We start from the raw sequence: 19,847 nt of genomic DNA on the forward strand, positions 1-19,847 counted from the left end.
AAAGCCCAACATACCAGTATGGCTCTAGTGCCTTCTGTGTCATGCCAGGATCTGGATATGTGTATAAAGTAGTGAGAAATTTGTCATATCAAATTCAGTGAATCCCAGCTCAGACCAGCATCCTCAGGAAGAGCAGTAAAAGGTCTACTGTTTCCATGGAAAAAATGAAGCTTGGAAATGCACAGGGAAATTCTGAAAGATACAGCAAAGTTATTGCTTCAGCAATCAAAAATGTGTGCTGCTTGTAGTACATGAACACCATGGTTAGGATTTATTCTCTGAACTTGCTAAGGAAGAAGGAAAGGAAATGCAGAACGAATTCAGCTCGTAGAGTGTATGTTTGGTTATAATACAGTCATGTAGAGTTCAGTTTTAAGAGTGTATAACGTAGCTGGGTCACAAAATATAATGGGATAGTTCAGCTGGAAGGGACCCACAAAGGTCATTGAAAAATAAACTGAATGGTACCTGCGTGCTTTGATGTTGATATAGCAGAATGCATACAAATGCTTATGATTGCCTACAAAACATTTTGGAGGTATTTAAACCATTCTAATAACAGCAAAACACGCATTGTATCAGTGTATGACAAATACACGGTGTATGAATATATCGGCAAGACTTTCCCATCTTTGTGTTGTTAGCATAGTCAGTTCTTTTTTTGAAAAAAAAAAAAAAAACAAAAGCTCCATTTCTCTTTGTATCTTTCAGACTCCTACTCCTTCGCCCCATGGAAGTGAGAATGTTGAACGACAAATGTTAGCCCAAATGAGTTTCGTGATCATACACTGTTGGGCAATCAAGATTGTTGCACTTCATCTGAATCTGTATTGAGTTAATCAGAAAAAAAAAAAAAAAGCAGGGGAGAATGCCGTTTATGTATACCTAGTCTTGACTTTCAAATTTGTGTAACGTTGCAGCTCATACTGATTCTGCTTGGAATTTTGATAAGCTGCATTTTAGTACTTGCAGTTGAAAACATATTGCCTCAATAATTGTACTATGATTTTTGTGCATCTTTGGGAAGACTTGATTACAGAAAAAATAGAAGACTCGTTTGGTCTCCACTGAAATCAAATGGTGAATTAAATAATTATTTACTGCCTATTTTGTTAACCTCTGTAAATTGTTACATATCAAAGACATCACAGTTCAAATGAAGCGGATAGCATAGAGTTTACAAGCATGTTTGACTGTTGTACACATTTTTTTTAAATTTTAACTTTATTCTCACCTGTCTCTTGTACTTGCCAATACATCTTTTTGCTTATGTGAGTGCACACATCCTTTATGTCTGCCTCGTGGCTGATGTTGTCATGTTGGACCAAGGAAGGGAAGTCCATGTGTAGATATTAAACCTCAACTGTAAAATCAGTATGTTTTTTTATGTTGAAATAGCAGTACTGATTGAAACATTGTAGATGACTAGGACTTAAATTTGGAGCTAGTTTTTAAACTAGCACATAAAAATGGAGTATATATATATATAAAGATATATATATGTATATCTTTTTGTCTTGTTCAGTTAGAGGTTTTTATGGTGGCCCTTTTAAGAAATTAACACATATATATTTATCTGATAATGCATGCTGTTTACCCTCTTGTTTTGCTGAAATATATTCTTTTATCAACTTTTGCTTGTCTTTTCCCCGCCAACCCCCACTTTGTTTGACCTCTGTTTTGCTTTTATGTGATTCCGTTGTCATCTTCTAATTCATTGCTGCAGAAATAGGGTGTATAGTCATTAATTGCCTCTATTTTTTACTTTTTTTCTTGATACTAAAAAGGCTCTCTCTTTGGACCAGATTCATTCCTGTCTTCTTCTTGGAGAAAATTGAGACATTTTCCTAAGATGTCTCAGATCCAGTTTTTGATAAGCCAAGCACAGCCCTGTGGAATATTCATCTTCTCTGGAACATAGCCATTTATCCATGCATTTTAATTTCATAAAATTGGCAGACTGGTTGAAGCCAATGGATCAGTTCGTCTCATGTCAGGTTACATTCTTGTGTAAAATGGCTTTGGGCCCAAATGAAACATTCAAATAATCTTTCCAGCTCAGGTAACTATCACACATACGCCTGAAAATATTTCTCCTGTACTGTTCTAAATTCTAGGCAGCCTTACATAGTTTTTCTGTATTGCAAATGCTGCATGCTTTCAAGAAATGCATTATTTTATCATTTAATTTTTGTTAATAAAATAGGTGTAAGTAAAACAGGGTTAAAAAAGCACAACTTTATCACAACTATATTAATTTTTGCCCTTCCCCCCCCCTTTTTTTTTTGGATCTGGGAAATATATTCTGTTAGCACTACTTATCTTCTGTCAGTTTTGTTTGGATGTGAGTCTGGAGTGGCAAGATTAGCTCAAAAGGAGTGGAAGTTCTGTGTATTTAGTAATCACTTGTCATTTAATTTTGAAGAGAGGACTTTATGTCATGTGTACCCAACTGGTGTAATGCATAGTGTTGTAATGTCACCCAGAGACATGAGGGTATGCTGAGTTCTCTAGAATATAAACAGGAAAAACATTTTTTGGTTAGGGTAAATTAATCCTTTCGGGGGGGGGGGGAGTACACCTAAAATGAATGTGGTGCTATTTATAATTTTTTACATATGTTTTGTATTAATATTTTAACTATATGACAGAAAACTAATCTTATCTTGAAATGGTAAGCCTTTGGGCTTAGTTCAGTGAATATTGTGTATTTCTTTGACTAAAGGTTAGCATTGTTGCCTAAGTTGGAGTAAAGAAAAATAAAAAGCACCCTACCGTGCATGTCATCATTCCTTTCTTACTGTAGTGTGTTTTGTACAAAAGGTTTTCACAGGATCGCAGAATGGTTGAGCCCACCTGGCCCAACCCCTGCCCAAGGAGGGCCACCCAGGGCAGGCTGCTCAGGGCCACATCCAGGTGGCTTTTGCAGCTCTCCAAGGAGGAGACTGCACTGCTGATGTGGGCAGCCTGTGTCTGTGCTCCCTCACCTGCACAGTAAGGGCGTGCCTCCTGAAGATCAGGAGGAACCTCCTGTCTTACAGCTGGTGCCCAGTGCCTCTAGAAATACAAAAGCTCCCATAGTCCCAGGTAATCTTCCCTAACATGCCCCATCCCTGGAGGTGTTCAAGGCCAGGCTGGATGGGGCTGTGGGCAACCTGGTCTGGTGGGAGGTGTCCCTGCCCATGGCAGGGTGTTGGAAGGAGATGCTCTATAAGGTCCTTTCCAACCCAAACCCTACTATGGTTCTATGAACTGTGTCATTCCAAGGCCAAGCAAACTTAGTGGCGTCAGCCTCTCCTCCTACAATGGTATGTTTCAGCCCCTTAGCCATGTTAGTGGCCCTCTGCTAGGCTTTTCTGCAGGAAAGTTGGTCCAGCTTAATTATAGAGTGAACGCTGAGACTCAGAGACTTTAGTCAGAGAGAAGAACCGCTTCTAGTAATACAAATATTTGTCTTTCCTGCAGGGGCTCCACCACCCCTGTGGATCTGTTGAATGACCAGTTATGCAAATGGTCTGAATTTATTACAGGCAAAATTAACTATTTGACTGAGAGCACAAATTCAACTTCCTGTTAATAATCTGACTGTTCTGAACTGGTGTATTGAGTGATCGGGAGTATGTGTGGAGAGCGGAAGAGTGACCTTGCAGTGCAAGTGGGAGATAGAAGGGGTGAGAAGCAAATGAGTGCTTCCACAGTATACATGTACTTCTTTATCCAGGAAACACGACCATAGTGAAGCTTGAAGGACAAAAAATTGTTTGCAGGAAAGAAGATCTGATTAAATGGTACAAAAAATTGATCAAGCAATCTAGCAAAACTGAACAATTCCCTTCTGCAGAAATACTTAAATACAGAAGAGAGAAATATTTCACATGCATCTGTCTTATCTCAATGGAAAGAGCTCGATTCTTCCAACGAGGACCCTTCCAGACAATCTGTCAGATATGTGAAATATATACGCATTAATGGGGGTACAAAAAGACAAACCAAACGAAAAACAAACAAAATTCACAGGGCAAACAAAAAAAGATACACTTGGAGAATATTTTTAATAAACCTAGATTTTGGATGACATTAGTAGGAAAGGCCACATATGATAGAAGTGCAACAGAGCTGTAGGCTGAAAATACATTTTGATGCAAATAAAGGGTAACCTGCTAAAATCATACTTCACATGTACAGGGTACATTTTAGGTAGCTCCCTACATGTATTTGAAAGTTCTTGCTTTTAACAAGTGAGCACTTAGAGCAGTGCAAGGTATCAGTCACGTTATGAACTCTGTAAATATTTTGAACAATGCAAGCTAGGCAGGTGTGCATAGTTAACTTGTCAAACACAAAAGGGAGTTGGCAACAGCTAACTCCCTTGCTTTAGGATTATTGTGGATCCCCAGAGTGTGATGTAGCAGGAGTATTTGGCTGGTATCTGGTGATATTGGGTACAGCTAAATGTTTCCGTATCCAGAGCTATGCTTTAAGCTCCTATTTTTCTTTAAAAATAGATCTCAAAGGACATTTTTGAATGCTTATTTGCTTGTCCAAGAAGTAGGGAATTCTTTGGTAATATGAATTTGCTAACCATATGCTGCTTCGCAAATGCATTGTGGTAGCTTCTGATCAGATGATTAAAATATTCCTCAGAAAGAGCTCTTTTTCTTTCTTTCTTTCTTTTAGAACCTGACATCCATGTTTATATCCTCTGAAATAAATTTCCAGTTTATGGGAGTTTTCATTTTATTGAAGTTCTAATGTTCAGAGGTGTCAGCAACTGAAGAAACTATCAGGGATGTAGGAAATGCCTCATTACCATTATATAGATAGTGTTGTACCTGTCTGTTTCTTTACAGAATGATTGTGCAATATGGAGTTTGAAATAATCATATGTTTTAGTGACTTCTTTTTCTTCCGAAATCTTAATGTGGTTATGGCGTTAAGAAATGTTTTTATCAATTTTGGCTCATTATGCTCTTTTATACAATTTTGTACTGTTGCCAAGAGTTAGGCTTCTGCTGTTTTGCAGTAGAAGAAAGTGCGTGGTTCCATTAATTGGCCTCACTGAGGAATTAGTATGTACTTCTCAGCAAGAGGCTTTACCTCTGTAGTTCCCACACACATTTTCCCAGTGAGGTTTTGAACTTCTAGAAGAGTTTTTCATTACCAGAGTGATAAGGAAAAATATGGCAGTAACAGATGTAGAGTTTCTGCCTCTAGAGAACATAGTGAAGATAAAAAAAAGTGAGCAGAGGTCTTAAATAATAAATGAGCAGAGCAATTACACTAATAGCAGCTTCTTTTCAGTTTATGTTAAATGTCGAATGCTTTTTGGAATGCTCTGTGTGGACAATTGCAGCTGGCAGCAGGGTGCTGAATTGTGCAACCCAACCACAAGAGCTGTCCTATTGTGGATGAGCTCCTCACTAAGCTAAGAACTGTCCAGTGCCTGGATGTTACAGGGCAATTTCTTTACAGAAACAGTATGTGCAGTATTTCTGAAGCTTACCTAGAATTCAAAGAGTGGACTTCAGGGTTCTTTCACTGCTTTTGAGAATTTACTTTTGGATACTTGGTTGTATTATAAAAATAGGTATGTGTAAGATACTCAAATTGCAATTTTAGAGATATGGCCAAGACCAGTTTCAAGCCAACTTTTATAAGGAAATTTTTGGAAATATTTTTTGTTTGTTTGTTTAATTTACTTTCTATTATGCTTCTGATATTTCTTAATCTGTACAACTATACTGAAGTACAAAACTGCTTAAAACAAATGCTCCTGTGTACGACTATGAAACACTAGAGAGCAGGGAAAGGAAGTAATTGTGTTTACAATTTATATTCTGTTAACAGTGGATTTTTTTGCTTGTATTATTTGATGAGCAGTAACTCTCTGGAAGCACCAGGCATAGACAAGATAGTATAGAAATGACAGTTTTTAAAAATCAGGCTGCTTGTGTACAATTTTTTTCCCTCTTCTGAATCAGTGTGTGTTTACAATTAGATATTGAAAATACAAATGATGAAGCTATGAGCAAATACGTTCAGTTCAGCTAGACACAGGTACGCTGCAGAGTACAGGCATCCCTTCCATAGGCATCGCGTAGCCAGAAATTCACACTAAGGGTGTGTGTGCCGAGACTGTCAAACAAGGTCAGAGTCATATGCTTCCTTCAACTTCTTCAGCATTCTTTTTAATGTCATTTTCCATCTGTTGCTGGAGATTATGCTATCTGAAATCTGTATCTTTGGAAACTCTACAGTTGATTAGTGTAGTTCTCTGTACCTTCATAATGTCATGCCTACCTTTAAAACGCTAAAATTGGTGGAATTATTGTAAAATTAATATTTAAATTAAACACACACACCATTGCCTTGTTTTAAAACGTAGTGCATAAGTTCAGTTTCTTTCCTAGTTAAGAGAGCTCTAAATAGGACCATCTCAAATTACGTGAGACACCACCTCACTTTGTGGGTTGCAATTTCCAGTATGAAGCTTTACTGGAGGAGTAAAATTATCATTCTTAAAAGAAGTGCATTTTGCACAGAAGACAGCACTTTTTTCTAATTCAGTATCAATATGAAATTATCAACATGCAGTGAAAAAATATAGCTAGTTGAGGCTATATTTCCTAGTTGAGGCTTTCTATAGCTAGAAAGGATATGTGCAACTTTTGAAAGATGGGATGTCTAAAGTTAAGGTGATTTGAGAAATAGACAAGACTGAATAGGCAGTGTTACATTTGAATTAAAATTCCATGTCAAATATACACAGTAGTACTTGTTACTTATCTACAAATGAGTTCCCCCTTCTCTGTTCATAAACGTGGTGAGATGTATCATCTCCAATAAACAAAGAAATGCTGACCTGAAACTTTCCATTGTAGGAAATGAATGTCCTCTCTGCAGGTCTTTTAGCATCATTAGGACAGCCAACCTTTGTTTTCAGTTGTCTATGTTTTTGTATTAATAGTTTTAAAGAGGATTTATATTTATAGATTTTATTTTTTTTTATCATGCTTCAATTTATTATTATTTTTCCAATTGAGTTCACCTGTATGGTCCTATTTGGCACTTTTTAGTCTACCCTGTTAATTAATTTTAAATAAGTCCTCTAAATACAAACTAAATGCTTTTGTGTAGGCAGTGAGCTGCACATCTACTATTTATTTTAAGGTGTTCAGAGGTACTTCCAATTATTAATGCAAGTTAATGTAATTATCTTGATACTTTTGAGGTAAGAAATTGATAATGCTTTCCAAATGGAAAACAGAAAATCAGGGATATAAACATATGTTACGAGTATAGCATAAAAATTTATTGTTAGTATAGTACTTAAGTTTTATAAAAAGTAGCAATATTGTATATATACAATATATTGTATATAATTGTATATAATATTGTATATAATAACAATATATTCGTATATATATACAAATATTGTATATATACAACATTGCTAAAACAGGTGCTAATATTGTATATAGTAGCACCTGTTTTTCAAATGAGAAAGTCTATTTGTGCAAAACGGAGGTTCTTGAATGCCAGTTCAGTATGCTTTTTTCTATAAAGTTACCTTATTTCTTTGCTTTAACACCAGTGCTTAGTTTACCTGTCAGAAGTCACAGGGTTTTGGTAATCATAAAACATTCAGATAACATCAAGTTTGATCCCTTGTGTCAGGCACAGACATCATAGATGTGCTCCTCACATCACAGCATTTAGAACCTTTGATTGCTCTGCCAATTTTTCCAATTAGGTTTTAAGGCAGGAAATGGTTTTAATGGCCATGTACTATTTATAGATGTTTCTTGTTCAGAAAGCTGAGGTTTACTGAAACTTGTCTCAGCTTTTCTTACTAGTCTTCCTAAGAGCTTTTTTTTTTTTTTTTCCAACTGATATTTTTCCCCCATTTCCAAACTTCTTTAAGTAGAAAGCAATTGCTGTTATAATGTTAGCTTATATACATTTCAGGGAACTTAATGCTTCACCTTTATCTGGTTTTGTTTATTTATTTGTTTGCTTATTTTAAGTCAAGCTGACAAAACAGATAAACATCCACACAGTTATCTGCAAAGATAAGTCATCTTTGCAAAGCTAATGAGACTCTGCAGGAGCCCATGAATCTGTTTTTCGATCCTGACAAAGGTTGAATTCTAGAAGAATTCTCTGACTTACACATCAGTGCAAGATGCAATGTGATTTCTTGCAAATATGTGAAGTTTGAAGTACTAGAAATAGTAAACTGTTAAGATTAATAAGAATATGATTAAATTCAGAGAAGTTTGGGAAATCTCTTGAATAGAGAATTATCTGCTGGAGGTAGTTCCAAAAATGCCATGAGTGTCTTTATCAGGTCATCTTCAAATTATTCTGAATTTACTGATTTACTGGGATATTTTCAGGAGGGATGACATAAAAATGAAAAAAAAAAAAGAAAAGAAAAGAAAAAAGATTTTTCTCTGCTTGTCTTCAAAGACATTCCTGTTAGAGCTGTTTCTGAGTGGTGGAAAGCAGTCAAAGAAGGAAGATGTTTGCCATGCTTTGTGTGAAGTGTTGTGCTTTAACCCAGCAGGCAGCTCGGCACCACACAGCCATTCGCTCACATCCCCTCACCCCCCAGTGTGATGGGGGAGAAAATCGGGGAGGGAGTAAAAGCTTATAATAATAATAATAATATGTACAAAACAAGTAATGCACAATGCAGTCGCTCACCACCCGCTGACCGAGGAGTGGTTCCCCCACCCCAGCCAGCACCCCCATATGAATTGCTCAGCACAGTGCCATACGGTATGGAGCACCCCTTTGGCCACTCCGGGTCAGCCTTCCTGGTTTGGCCCCCTCCCAGCTCCTGCTGCACCCACAGCCTCCCCGCTAGCAGGGTGGTGTGAGGAGCTTGGCTTAGTGTAAGCACTGCCCTGCAACAATTGAAACATCAGTGTGTTATCAACATTGTTCTCATCCTAAATCCCAAACACAGCTCCATACCAGCTACTAGGGGGAAAAAGAACTCTATCCCAGCTGAAACCAGGATGGTGAAGCCAGTTCAGGGAACAGTTAGGTGATTTCTTGTCCTGAATCTTTCAGTTATGGATGCTAGCTTGATAGCATGCTCTGGATTCTTACAAAAGAGTTAGCAAATCTTGAGGGAATCTAGGTTTTCCTTCTTGAGAACTCAAAAAAAAAAAAAAAAAAAAAAAAAAAAAAAGGATTTTGGACACTGTAGTCTATGACAACACTGTGAAACTAAAATGGCACGAGCTGATATCTGTTCACTGAAGACACTTAAAACCAGACTTGGCTGTGTATCATCAAAGTGTCACTAATCTGGCAGAGAGAGAACTGCGAGTCTTAACATGAAATTGCTTCTTCCTTTCTCTGATTTCTAATTCTGCTCTAGAAAGTAGTCAAAAAAGTACTGAAGTGAGATAAGAGTGTGTAATTTTAGCTCAGTGGCCATAGCAAAACAGAATGCATGACAGTTAAACTTCCATGATGAACTTTTGCCTCTCGTTGCAAAAAAATGTTGACGCATTTTAATATTTTCTTTTGTAGGTTTTTGCATATTTTTCAGTGGAAAGACCTTTTGTTTTCTGTAAGATGCTATTATCTCAAGTGTTAATGGGTTTTCAGCTATTAAGATGTAGTCATATATCTTAAGAATATAACTATAAATTCAAAAAATCTTCATGAACAATCTCAAAGGAATGCTTAGAATGCCCTCATAGTAAACGGGCTTGTTTTCTTTTAATTTACTAGAATCGCTGATACAAGAGTGGTTGTAATGTGGATAGTTTATTAATCCATACTCTTGCCTTGTATATATTAGGTTATTACTTCCAAAATTTAAAACGTATGAAGGGATTTAGGCTCATATTTGTTGTGTAGAATCACAGTTGAAAAATGATCACTATCTTTTCAGCTAAGGCACTTGAAATAAATGCAAAAATTTTAAAAACAAACAATGCAGTAATAAATAAAGTTAGATGTTGCATAATGATGTATTTTTTCTAAAGTATTTTTTGGGGGTGTAGAGAGTCGACAGAAGGACTTTATTAAAGTGTGTCAGTTTATAAAAGCTGACTAGAAATACATTAACTTGGGATCTTCCCTGAAAACTAAAGCCTTCTTGATGGCAAATTCGGAAGCAACTAGCTTGATCTCATTCTGTGGAACTATTTTTAATAAAAGCAATTGAACTTTAAATAATTTCTCAAAATGCTTGTTTCAGAAATAGTTGTGAAATAATTATGTGATATGTTTTTGTTTTCCTTCGCAGAATGAGAGGAGTGGAGGAACTGCAATTAATTTCTACAAAGTAATATTAATGTTTTTGACACTGGAAGGCTGAGTATCCTTGGTCTTTGTGGAGGCATCATAAGTAAGAACTGGCCAAGGTTTTGTAAAGCTGCCCAGCAGACTGGAACATGGAGCCGCAGCTAGACCCCATGAAGGATGACCTGCCCTTAATGGCCAACACTAGCCACATGCTTGTAAAGCACTATGTATTGGACTTGGACGTAGATTTTAAAAGTCAAGTTATTGAAGGCTTCATAGTTCTGTTCTTGGAGACTGGGAGCAGGTACAGGAGAGCCAGCAGTACTGGAGAAGAAGGCTGCCAGTCACAGTTTGATGAAACCTGCAAAATTAGGGCATCAGAACAAGGCCACGTCCCTGTGTCAAATGCAAGTGCCTGTTCATCTAAAATGGAATATAATGATGTTGCTGTCTGTGGTAAAGGTGAAAAAGATACTTCTGATAAAAATGGTAACCATAGCAACGAGGAACAGGCTTCTGGGATTTCTAGTTCAAAGAACTGCTGTGACACAGAGAATCATGGGAACGAGGATTTTCTGCTGGTGTTGGACTGCTGTGATTTGTCTGTGCTAAAGGTTGAGGAGGTAGATGTTGCTGCTGTGTCAGGCATTGAAAAATTCACAAGGTCTGCCAAACTAACTGATGTTTCAAAGGAGCTGGCAAATCTCAGGAATCAGATTGTACATGAACTTGTGACTTTACCTTCGGATCGCTGGAAGGAACAGCTATACTATTACACTTGCTGCAGCCAGGCACCTGGCTGTGGAGAGCTTCTGTTTGCTACTGGCACTTGGAGCTTGGAGATAAGGAAATCAGGAATTCGGACTCCAGCAGACTTCCCTCACGCAATTAGAATACGGTACAAAACCAAACCAGAGGGAAGATCTGTTACGTGGACTACAGACCAGAGCGGCAGGTACGTGACTTATCTCAAAGGCTTTGCAGACATTAATTTTAAACCTAGATGCAAGAATGTGCAGTTGTGTAATGCTGAGCAGCTCTGCGAAGATGATGAGTGTTCTCTTCCATTGTATCTGTTTTGTCCTTGTTTTGAACCCTATTGCTGTCCTGTAGGAGAACAGATAAACTGTGCTCAAGCACTTGCAGAGCTCAAGCCTGTCTAAATGATTGTGTTTTCTCATAATGAGTGGGAGTAAATGTTTGTTGTTGCGTTGGAATAAGTGTGTTTAGGGAATAGGGAATTATCACTTTGGAAAGAGAAGATATACATGACAGGTTATTTTCATTCGTATACTTTGTGTTCCCTTTCCTTCCTGGCTTAAACAAGTGATCATGCAGCATAAAGATCAATATACATAATAATTAATAGAATTGCTTTACAACCAGTCTTTTGTCAATATTGTAATAAGTTTAGAGATGCAGTCTTTTCCTGTTTAGTCTCTTGTAATCAACTTTTAAAATCTCCTTCATCTATTATGTGAAATAAATTGATGATAGCAAACAAAGTGTAAGAGGATTTTTTTTTCTAAATCTGGCTTTTATGAATGTACACAGTGCTATACAGAAATCTTCAAGATAAGATCTTTACAGGAGGGAAACTACTATCTATTCTTGACTTACACAATGGTTAATATTGCTTTACTGTAATGCTCAAAGGTGGATCTTAATGTCTGTTATTTCTTTAGTCTATGATATCTAGAAACCACGAGCAAAGTTGGAAGATGAAGAAATTGTGTCTAATTGAATACTTGCTTTTCACTCCCAAAGTAGAGATGCATGCTTACCTTTCATTTCAGTTATGCTAATGTAAATTAAGAGTCTTCTCACTGATAGCCGTGTTAGGGAAGAAAATGAAGCCTTTAAACTGCACGTCTGGAGTATTTAAGTAATTCTACTGGTAAACCATGATCAGCATCAAGCCCAGGAGTTTGTCAGTCATGTTCATTACCTATTCCCCTTCCCCTCCTCTCCTCACTCCCCAGGAAGTTATTTATGGTATTAGTGTAGGAAGTTTAACTCTATATAATATCTTTAGTTATGAAAATTCTGAATTTTGACTCAGACAAGCAAATGGAGGGCAATTGCCTGTAATCATGCAGTTTGTCAAAGTCTCCCTAGTCTTTGCTAAAGTCTTTGAGACCAATGTTAGCAACACTTAGCTGGCATAGAAATCTTCTGTGTGTTGCCTCATGAAAATTCTTATTTCAAGGTCTTTTTTAAAACATCTAAATCACTAAGTCTTTTAGTTTTGACTTCTTTTTCCTTTCACTGCAAAATGTTATGCTTTCTTTAGAGACAGTTCATGCCAGTTTTACACAAAAAAACGATATTTTATGAATCAATAATGAAGCAGGAAAAGATGGCTTGGCATGGGTCAGGAATTCTGATAGTTGCTGTTAGATAGTCTCAAGCTGTTCTAATTTCTGCCTTTTGTAGAATATTTGAGAAATTAGTACCTACCAGAAAATAAGTTTTTATGTCACAGTTGTTAGAATCCTTCTCACTGCGTTTTCTAAAAGCAATTTCTGTACATGATGAACACATAAATATAGTGGTAAACCTCATTCTACAAAATGTGGACATATTTTTCTTTTCTTTTCTAAAATAAAACCCATTTTTAATATATGGGAGAAGTACTATTACATTTTATTCTCATAGGGGAATTCTATAAATTGTTCCAAAGTATGTGCGCTTTTTTAGGTAAAAGTCAAATCATTTCCCAAAGGAGCCTATAATCTGTGGTTCCAACCCCAAAGAAAGCAAAGTAAAGTGGACAACAAAGCACAAGCATTGTGTGGCCACCTCAATACATTTCCTCTAATTTAGCTCTAGTTCAAGTGTTTGGAAATTTACCCTATGTGATAACCATTTTATGAAGACTTGCATTTTTTTTTATTTTAAACTATGCTTGAATTATAATTCACAAAATAATCTGTTATGACAAAGCTTTGTGAAGTGTGTTTAGGCATATCGTATGCAAAGCTGATGTAAACCCATCAGGGTACGCTTCTGTTTTCAGTGAAGGCAGGAGCTGAACACACAGAATTTCAGCATTTCCCTGTCTGTTCTTTGATACTAAAAAATGTTTTGATGATCAAGAGTGGAAGTGCTATTTAGCCCTTGGACAAGATTTTTTGTAATAAAAACTTCCCTGTGCCTTTATGCAGAAGTATTAATAAAAGGACAAAACAGAAATAGTGAATAACATGGGTAAGCATGTGTAGATGCATACATTTGGAGAGATTCTTGTTTCTCCAAAATCTGAAATTATAGGCAGTGTGTCAGTTCTTAAAATTGGCAGGTAATTTTTAATAATGATCAATAACATTATTATTAAAACAGGAATAATAATAATAAAAAATGTTTGGTATATTATGTGTAACATACTTACCATGAAAAAAAAAAAAAAGAGAGAAAACAGTTCTGTTTCAAAGCTTTTCAATTGTTTATTAGCATAATGCAGCATCCGGGTTTCAAACTAAGAAGGTAGTGTTGCAATTTTAACAAAAATTATACTTGTGTTTGAAGTATTCTCACTTTTATATTTATTAAATATAGAAATGTTTTAAAATAAAAACATACTTTTGGCACCATACTAATGTATATGCCCTTGCAGTATGTATAAAACATATTTAATTACTGGGAAGGAGAAACTTGGTGTCAGCCCATCAAGGTGCTTCAGCAGGTTTGTCTAACTCTTAGGAGTATGTGGCAGTGTTGCATCAGCAGTGCTGCCATGCTGGAGACAGAATCCCACAGTAATATTTTAGCAAATAAGGATTCTTATTGATGATCATGAGGTAAAGCATTTAATTTGGTACTTTTCTTTGATACTGTAGTCAATCAGACTTTCTTATGTATTATGTTGAATACAGTAAGGAATAAATAAAAACTGTCTAAAAATATACATAGCACCTTTGAAGAGAAAAATATGCCCTGTATTAACCTTGTCGTCCTTGCTTTCTACTGATTACTGTACCAAAAGATACAACTTTTCAACAGGAGATTTTGCAAAGTACGTCTAGATATATCTAGATATATCTTTGATATATCTGATGCAGACCACAAGTTAGTTGGCACAGGTCCAAGAAATTTGCACTGAAAGGTTGGTTTAGAAATTTAGCCATCCAGCTGTTGGAAAAACAGAATCACAGTACCAGAGGTTGCTGGAAATGTCTGTGGAATCCCTCATCTCATAAGCATATTTGCTACTTTTAAACTGGAGAACAGTTTGTAAAAGGCATGGATAGTTGCTGACTGGTGTTTTGTTCAAGAGAAAAATGAAAACGAGAATGCCTGGTCTGTTGGCGTCTGATGGCAATCACTGGCAACTCACAACTGTGTAAAGAGATAAGTTGGTATGATTTAGGTGGCAGGAAGCCCTGCTACTTCATGGAAATGACATCGTGTCATTTAGAATAAGAAACAGCCGCAAGCAGCAGTGGTTTTACAGGGAGTAGCCTTAAAATTGCTAGAGGCTGCCACCTTACTTGCAGACAACTTCTGAAGAAATAGGTGTCCCTTTCTCCAAATACAACAAGTGGACAGGTTTGCTGAGCTGGACATTTTCCTTGAGAAAGCTTCAAACAGACAATAACCAGAGCGTGTTGAGATGGCTGAGCCTTTGAATGTGGTTCAGGTGTTTTAAGGTGCCTCAGAGAATACCTAAGGATTCCTGTTCAGAGAACAGAGTATTAGTGCTATTATTAGCTTGTAGTAGCTTAATTTGGTATTAAACACATATTCCTACATGGGAAAGGGAGATCTGCCAAGAGCTGGTTTGAGCTGGTTATGTTATGTTATGACAATATACAGAATACTGATGAGTTAGAGTTGAAGGAATCCATTTTTCCTCAGAAACCTTGCCTCTGGGAGATTACTGCACAACGCAGAGCCCCATGTCTCATCATGGGGCAGAACCAAAGAATATCACAACTACTGCTTGATTTCTCCATTGGTCTGGATTGTCAGTCACAGGGAATTACTAGTCATAAAGTTTGCTGGATGAGTGACCTGTGACCTGCTTTGTTTTGTGGATGCTAGTCTTTCCATTGTAACAGCTAATCAGACAAACAGCCTGAGTTCTCTGCTTAGCTTATTTGTGCTGTATTTGATTTCCTTATCTCTTCCAACCAGTAGTGGCAAAGATTATGGTTGGCATAACAACATGTTACCTAAGTGCATGATTTGAATGTTTCCAGACCACAAAAACTAGAAGAAGAAAGGTGGAGAGAATAGAGAGAAAAAAAAAAAAAAAAAAAAAAGAGGAACTGTGAAGTTTCTTGCTAGTAGTGGTAACGATAAATCAGGAAAAAGCAAAGTTTGTATCTGTTGATGGAAACAGTCCAAAACTGGTTATTTGTCACTGATATTCTTTGATGTATCTTGGCTAGCTAGTAATTTTTCTTCAGTATCAGATGGAAGGAAATCCATATCAGGATAAGAATTTTTTTTCTGATACTCTTTTTGCTGGAATTGTGCTGCCTAGCCTAGAACAGAGAAAACTGCCAGCTGCAATGGGCATCCTAAAGTAACACTTTGCTGTTACCAATGTTGTTAAATTATTACTGTAAATGAAGTATATAAAAAAAGCAAAGTAAAACAAGATTCCTCAGGAGAAACAATAAAATCTGTGGAGGTATGTTTTAGGGTGAGAAGAAAATAGATTAAGAAAATTCCAATGAAGGAAGAAAAGATAATTCTCCATAATCATCAGTTCATCTTACAAAACTTCCTCTCCAAAGCAGAACAGCAGACTGTTCGGTGTTAGCTGACATCTCAGTTGATGGCATACTATCAATCAGCAAGTCTCCAGGTGCTCTAGCCATGAATATATGAATGTCTAATTAGAAGCTGATGTAATCACTGTTCTGATAGTTTCCTCACAAAATTCAGAATGCTTTTGTATGTTTCATTGCTGTTTTCTTAGCAGACTTTGACATTTTGAATAAATTTTCATTTTAAGTAATGAAGATAATAAGTACCTCTCGACAAAAATAATATTTTCCATAGGTGGGAAGTGGAAAGGACAGTTTTGAAAACAAATCAGGTATTTGACCAGTCTTTCTCCACCATTCTAACTCAGTTTCTCCTTGGGCCCTATAGGGACTTGTGACCTGCCTATGTGTCTCTTTCAGCCCTAAAATATTTAAGGAAAAAGGTTATTTACGTAATACATTATTATTATTATATGTTATGTAAACTGACTAAGAGGCTTGAAACTAAGTTTGTAGGTCCAGTGGCCACTAAGTGACCATTCACTCATTTCCCTTTTCCCACCCCTAAAACTCTGTTAATTTGTAAAACATTATGGTCTGCAGGTTAAAATACTCTCTGAGAATGAGATAATATTAGTAGTATAAATAACATCTGTGTTGCTTGTATTATATTTGACTCTGGGTTCCCAGTCTCCCAACACTGAAATAATATAGATTTAAAAATTAACACATGGAGCTTTATTCAGTATTTTTCTGAATTCTGATAACTGATATGCTCTTACCTGTGTGAGGCTTGGGTACTTAGAATGTTAATATTGATCATTCTTTTTTTTTTTTTTTTTATTTCTACATACATCTGATCATTCTGTTTTTTACAGTGTGATGATATATGACATACATGCTTGTTTACAGCCCAAAATATCTCATCCCCTTCTCTGCACCGTGAGTTTTAACCTCTGCTAGCATTAAAGCACAGCTTTACAACATTCTGTTCGGTGTTGTTTTGCCAGCCCCTTTTCCAAGTTGTAACATTTTCCTCTGTAATTTCTTCAGGTTGAAATCATAGTAACTGACTCACTTGCTCTTGGTCTCACAGGTGTGAGACAGACAGTATGCCTGTTACAAATCTAAGATAAAACACATCAATGTACACTGCCTTTAAATATGTTGTGTTTGCTGTGGGTTAAGAGCACACATACAGAAACTTGAAGCAACTGAGTTGGCATGCGTTAATTAGGCTATAGAAACTTGGTTGCACCATGGACAACTCTGGATCCAATAGCACAGGTAACCCTTAGAAAAGGAAGAGAAAAAAAAGCTGTAGAAGTAATATTTTCATATTCTTTCCTTCTGTGTGGTTGAGACTTGGCTTTAGGGAAGGAATTATTTGAATGGAGGAATTATCTGGGGAGAAGTAAAGAAGATGCTCAGATCTTAGCCATTGCAAAATAGAAATATTGTTGAGATAGCAAGGGGGCAGCAGATGAAGAGGGTGCAACAGTGAGAAGGCTGCAGAAACTGCAGAAAGGTCAATACCACAATGAAGATCACTATATGGAAAAATCGAGAGAAGCTGAGGCTGATATGGAAGAAATACATCCTTTTCATTACATGTGCCGTGGTTGGAACCCTGCAAGGCAGCTGACTTAGCATGCATTTCCTTAATTACAATAAGAAATGCAAAAATGTCAAGTCTTATGGAGGCTGTGACTGCATGAGGCTCAGTGCTAGATCTATTGCTCTAAGTCTGGACAAGCCACCAGGTTGTACAGAGAGATGGGATTAATGGTAATGAAAGCACTAGTGTGATGACAACAGTGTGTCACAGATGCTGGTGAAGACTACAATGGCATCTGTAGAAGATACTCAGGAAAATTCGTTGGTCTTGCGGTTCCAGTGTAGAGGCTGGAAAATATTTCCTCATGTGGAAGAAGGAAATACTTAGAGTTATTCTTTTGTTGTATGGGCAAAAATTACTGTAGTAATTTTTCTTTTCTTCATGCTCTCTTAAATGGCTAAGATGATAATTTGGTTGGTTCATGTCATACTGTTTTGATATCTACATAGCTGAGAAGGTTAAATGTAAAAGCAGTACAACAATATGTTTCATTTTTGACAGAAAACTTAATTCAGTCTTCCTTATTGTAACTCTAACTTCAATCTCTATTCCTCCAATTTAGGCCATGTGTTTATACGATGGGATCACCAATAAACAACAGAGCTCTTTTCCCTTGCCAAGAACCACCCATTGCCTTGTCAACGTGGCAAGCATCAGTCCGAACAGCTGCAAGCTTTGTTGTTTTAATGAGTGGTGAAAACTCAGCAGAACCAGTCCAGCTTCAAGAAGGTGAAATATATTTTCTACAGCAAAGTAGTTTCAGTTATTTCATAATTAGAGATACAGTTTAGTGAATGCATGATTTTTGAAAGGATGTAAAAGCACATAAACCATGTCTGTCTGTAATCTCCATGTCATTCTGTGGAAATTACCTGTGCCAAGAATTCAAGGATTCTTTTACTTTTTCCAGACCTAGATTTCAGTTGTTGTAAACTGACTGTTTTCAATCTCTCTGTAGTTGAACATTTGGCAGATAAAGTACCGTATCAGGCTCTTGACCACTTCAAGCCTTAGTAATTAATTAAACTTTATGTTTTAGTTTTTCAGTCCGATTGTAGCGTGGTGTGGCAGTGATTAGGATCTATCATTGTGTCATGTCCGTTTTCTGAAAAATATTGAATGAATGAAGAATATCAGTTCATATGTACCTGATATCTGATCAGTTCTCATGTACCTGATATCTTGTCTTCTTCTCTCATTTTGTCTTGTCTCATCTCTTCTTGTCTCTCCTTTTTTTCCCCTTCTCTCATTGGAAGATCATACCATGTGTGCAAGCAAGAAAGCATTTTTCTTCTGTATTGGTAGTACTTCATTCTTTAACCCTCTGTCTGCACAGAGGAGGAAGTTTTTATGGTAGCGATACACATAACAAGAAGTGTGTCTTGCTCCCATTAGTTTTGAGACTCTTTGGGAAATACGGTCAGTATTTTCTAGTGTCAGTTGTTCTGTTGTCAGGCCTTTAAATATGTAGCCTGATTTATGGAAGTGGTACTCTTTGGTGTTAAGTGGAAAGTTAGGACAGTTATGCATCTTAATAATATTAGTAGTTAGAATCGCCTTTCCTTAGTTAGGCCTCGTTTAAGTACAGTTGGTCCAATGCTAGCCCCAGGAGATAGGTCATAGTTTCTTCTTTACTTTAACTCACTTTCCCCCAGCACATGTAGTAACAGGTATGCAGACAGCACTGCTGCTGATTGTAATCAACATTCACCAGTGCAGAAAGCCCAGCTCTGTGGTCAGACTGTGGACAGGAGAAGAGAGCTTAGTTCTGACACACAGAAATGGAGGTAAATTAAATGTGAGCATTCTGTGGGATGAATCTAACATCCAGACAGTGGTTATGTACACTGATTTTTAGAGGGCAATGCCAATAGATATGCAGCATGGCATCCGTCTCAAAATGGAAGTCAATCTTGACATTTGTCTAAGCTTTACTCAGAATTATGTTTTATTTAGGGAAAATTAAATCCCTAAATAAATGTATACACTTCCATTTGTAATGGAGAAAGGTGCTGTTACCAGTTACATGGTCCTGCTTATATTTGGATAAGGCCTACCATTCCACAGGCATGTACTCTAATTGTAAATAGATGAAATAAGGTTTATAGACCTTGTATCTCACTCGTTCTGATAAAATAAGCTCTTAAAACTCAAGGAAGATCTTCCTCCAGTTGAACTATTTCGAAGTGTTGGTTTTGAAGTAATTGAAGATCTTAATATTTACAATCCTAAGGAAGGTA

At 36.8% G+C, this 19,847-nt stretch overlaps 1 protein-coding gene across 16 annotated transcripts in view; it reads left to right on the top strand.

The window, feature by feature from the left end:
• Window positions 1-19,847, top strand: part of AOPEP (aminopeptidase O (putative)) — a 202,101-nt gene that overhangs the window by 3,705 nt on the left and 178,549 nt on the right. For 15 of the 16 annotated variants that reach the window (XR_014319300.1, XR_014319301.1, XR_014319302.1 and 12 more), the window contains 3 exons: window positions 712-1,080; window positions 10,274-11,227; window positions 18,170-18,336. Coding sequence is in view for 13 of the 16 variants with exons in the window: in XM_082782694.1 (XP_082638820.1) it covers window positions 10,422-11,227; window positions 18,170-18,336 (973 nt within the window). In the remaining 3 variants the exon portion in view is untranslated. The remainder of the gene's footprint in view (window positions 1-711; window positions 1,081-10,273; window positions 11,228-18,169; window positions 18,337-19,847) is intronic. The other variant, XM_082782693.1, reaches the window with a different exon arrangement.

The sequence above is a fragment of the Aythya marila genome, assembly GCF_965140915.1.
Source record: "Aythya marila genome assembly, chromosome: Z".
NCBI classification, from domain to species: Eukaryota; Metazoa; Chordata; class Aves; order Anseriformes; family Anatidae; genus Aythya; species Aythya marila.